Source organism: Morone saxatilis, unplaced genomic scaffold (genome assembly GCF_004916995.1).
Source record: "Morone saxatilis isolate NCDOM2014 unplaced genomic scaffold, NCSU_SB_2.0 Contig19, whole genome shotgun sequence".
In the NCBI taxonomy this organism is placed as follows: Eukaryota; Metazoa; Chordata; class Actinopteri; family Moronidae; genus Morone; species Morone saxatilis.
The window spans coordinates 25,571,918-25,574,369 of NW_023339751.1; the positions used below are offsets into that span (position 1 = coordinate 25,571,918).

Consider the following 2,452-nt stretch of genomic DNA (forward strand, 5'->3'; position numbering starts at 1 on the left):
CAGTTAAACAATACAAATTCAAATTATGCAATTCAAATTCAGGTTTTTAATGCAATTATTCAAGTTGGGCAATTCAGATTCAGCTCTAAATGATTCAAATTCAGTTTCTACTGACACAAATATCAGCCCATACACAGCCCTCAGTTTACATCAACACTATCTAGCAGTTGGGGGTTCAAACACAAAAATCAATGCAGTGTTTTTGAGAATCGATACAATATCAAAAAACGAAATATTGCGATACTCTAGTATAACGATATTTTCTTACACCCCTAGTCATTATTATTGATAACTGAAAGATATGAGGACTTTATTAGGCTACATCAGCTGATATACATTTTTACTTCATAACATAAATAAACAGTATTGATGTAAATCCATTTAATTTATATATCACAGAATCACGTGTACAATTCATGTCAATTTATGTACCACAGGTGGCGATGCACAGTGAAGAACAACTTGTCAGTGCTCTTTTATGCACAAACTATGAAACTGTGACACAGCGTGTATATTTGAACTGTAAGGTCCAAATTAAAAGACCAGTGTATAGGCTTGAGTGGCATCTAGTGGTGCTGCACACCACTTACATTTGTATTTGATCAGGGTTCCCACTATACACTCTTTTTCCAGGAGTTTTTCTTGACAATTCAGGATATCATCATATGATTTATCGGTAGGCCTGATATTGACATAAAGTCTAGTTATGAAGCATGTCAGGTTTTCTTACGATGGCAAAAAGCTTGCAAAAAGAGTCTGTTTCACTCTGCATCTGGCGTGAACAGCTGGATTGACCGACATGGCTGAAATGAAAAAGGAGTGTTTAAAGTGTTCTGCTTCACGTCTGGTTAAGCAACTCAGTAGTGTCATATCTCACAGCTTGTCTGAGTTTCAAACAAAATACATATGTTTGGTTTATGTAGGCGATCTGAGTGAGTCCCTAAATTACAATTAATATGTTCCAGGACAACATAGGTTATTTATTCATTTATTATTTTCAGGATATTTGGTCATTTTAATCACTTTCCAGGTGTTACCATGACTGGAAAAATTGTCTCTAAATCTCCAGGTTTTCCAGGATGCGTGGGAATGAGAACGGTCTGTGAAGTGTATAGGAGAAACAAGGGGGCCGGAAAGGCCCTATCTAGAGCCAGTGTTTGGTTTGCATGTTCTGGGCTACTGTAGAAACATGGCGGACTCTGCCAGAAGAGGACCCGCTCCCTCTGTAGATAAAAACAGCTCATTCTAAGGTAACAAAAACACTGTGATTCCTATTTTCAGGTGATTATACACTAATGAAAACATAGCAAGGAATATTATATTCCATTTCTGACAATAGATCCTCCTAAATGTTACACACTGGAGCTTTAATTATTAGAAGACATATGCCAAATAAATCCAACAAATGAGTCTTTACCCTAAAACTGTAGTGATGGATTGACATCAGTCAAAGTGGTCAGACAGTGTCACCTCCTGCTGACAGATGTATAAAAAAACAAAATATAATGTAAATGAAAGATATAAAACACATTATATTAACAACAGAGCTGCATGGTTTAATCTAAGCATGTCACCTCAACTTTGTGCATGTCCACACACAATAATACACATCCAAACAAGGAGTACTTTACGTGTGAGTGCAGCTGGCGATGCTGACGGGTTTATGGTAGACCTCCAGGCAGATGGGACAGGAGAACTGGCTCTCAATGCCTTCAGCCGGGGCTGCCAGCGAGCCTGAGCCGCTGTTGGGCTGCTGCTGCTGCTGGCGGAGCTGGGTGCTCGCCGAGACAAAGCTCCGAAACATCGCCATCATGGAGCCCGGAGAGGATCTGCAATTGTGGACAACAGCTCGCTGCCCGAGAGAGGAAGCTGTTCAAAATGCGGTTAGCTAGCGCATTAACCGCACAGCTACTTGAATATACTCCGTACTAACATGGCGGCTTTTCAATTTACTTATCATAAAATTATCCTCAATCAACCAAAACATTACTTTTCCGTGGCTGGAGAAGACATGCCGAGGAAGTAAACATTGGGAGCAGTGCTCGTTGGCGGGTGTCTCGCGGTGCTGCGGGGATGACCTGAATAAAAAACACCAATCTGTAATGTCACAAACAGCAGCTAACGCTACATCCAGCTGCTTGTCAGATCAGCGCTGTCGGACACGCGCCAGTGAACGCTCGCGAACAAGACGAGCGGCTACAACAAAAGCTCTCAACGCGCGTTGCTTTCTGGAGCTGGAAGTCCAACTATTCATTTACTTCCAGTACCCTACGGTTGTCTGGAACTGCAATCCCAGAGGCTAGTTCATAAGTGTACACTTGGCGGACCCGGCCAAAAGTCCCGAATAAAAGAGAATAACCTCGCGTTATCATATATTTATGATTGTTCTTAGGGGCGCATCTAGAGGGGTGGCATGGGGTGCCACCACTAAAAAATACATGGCCACCCCAGC

At 41.6% G+C, this 2,452-nt stretch overlaps 1 protein-coding gene across 1 annotated transcript in view; it reads right to left on the reverse strand.

The window, feature by feature from the left end:
* Positions 1 to 2,121, reverse strand: part of LOC118329294 (E3 ubiquitin-protein ligase RNF166) — a gene marked incomplete in the record, with an annotated part of 9,848 nt that extends 7,727 nt beyond the window's left edge. Inside the window, 1 exon segment of the mRNA XM_035663391.1 lies at positions 1,632 to 2,121. Within this exon segment, the coding sequence (XP_035519284.1) occupies positions 1,632 to 1,813 (182 nt within the window).
* Between the last annotated feature and the right edge of the window lie 331 nt (positions 2,122 to 2,452).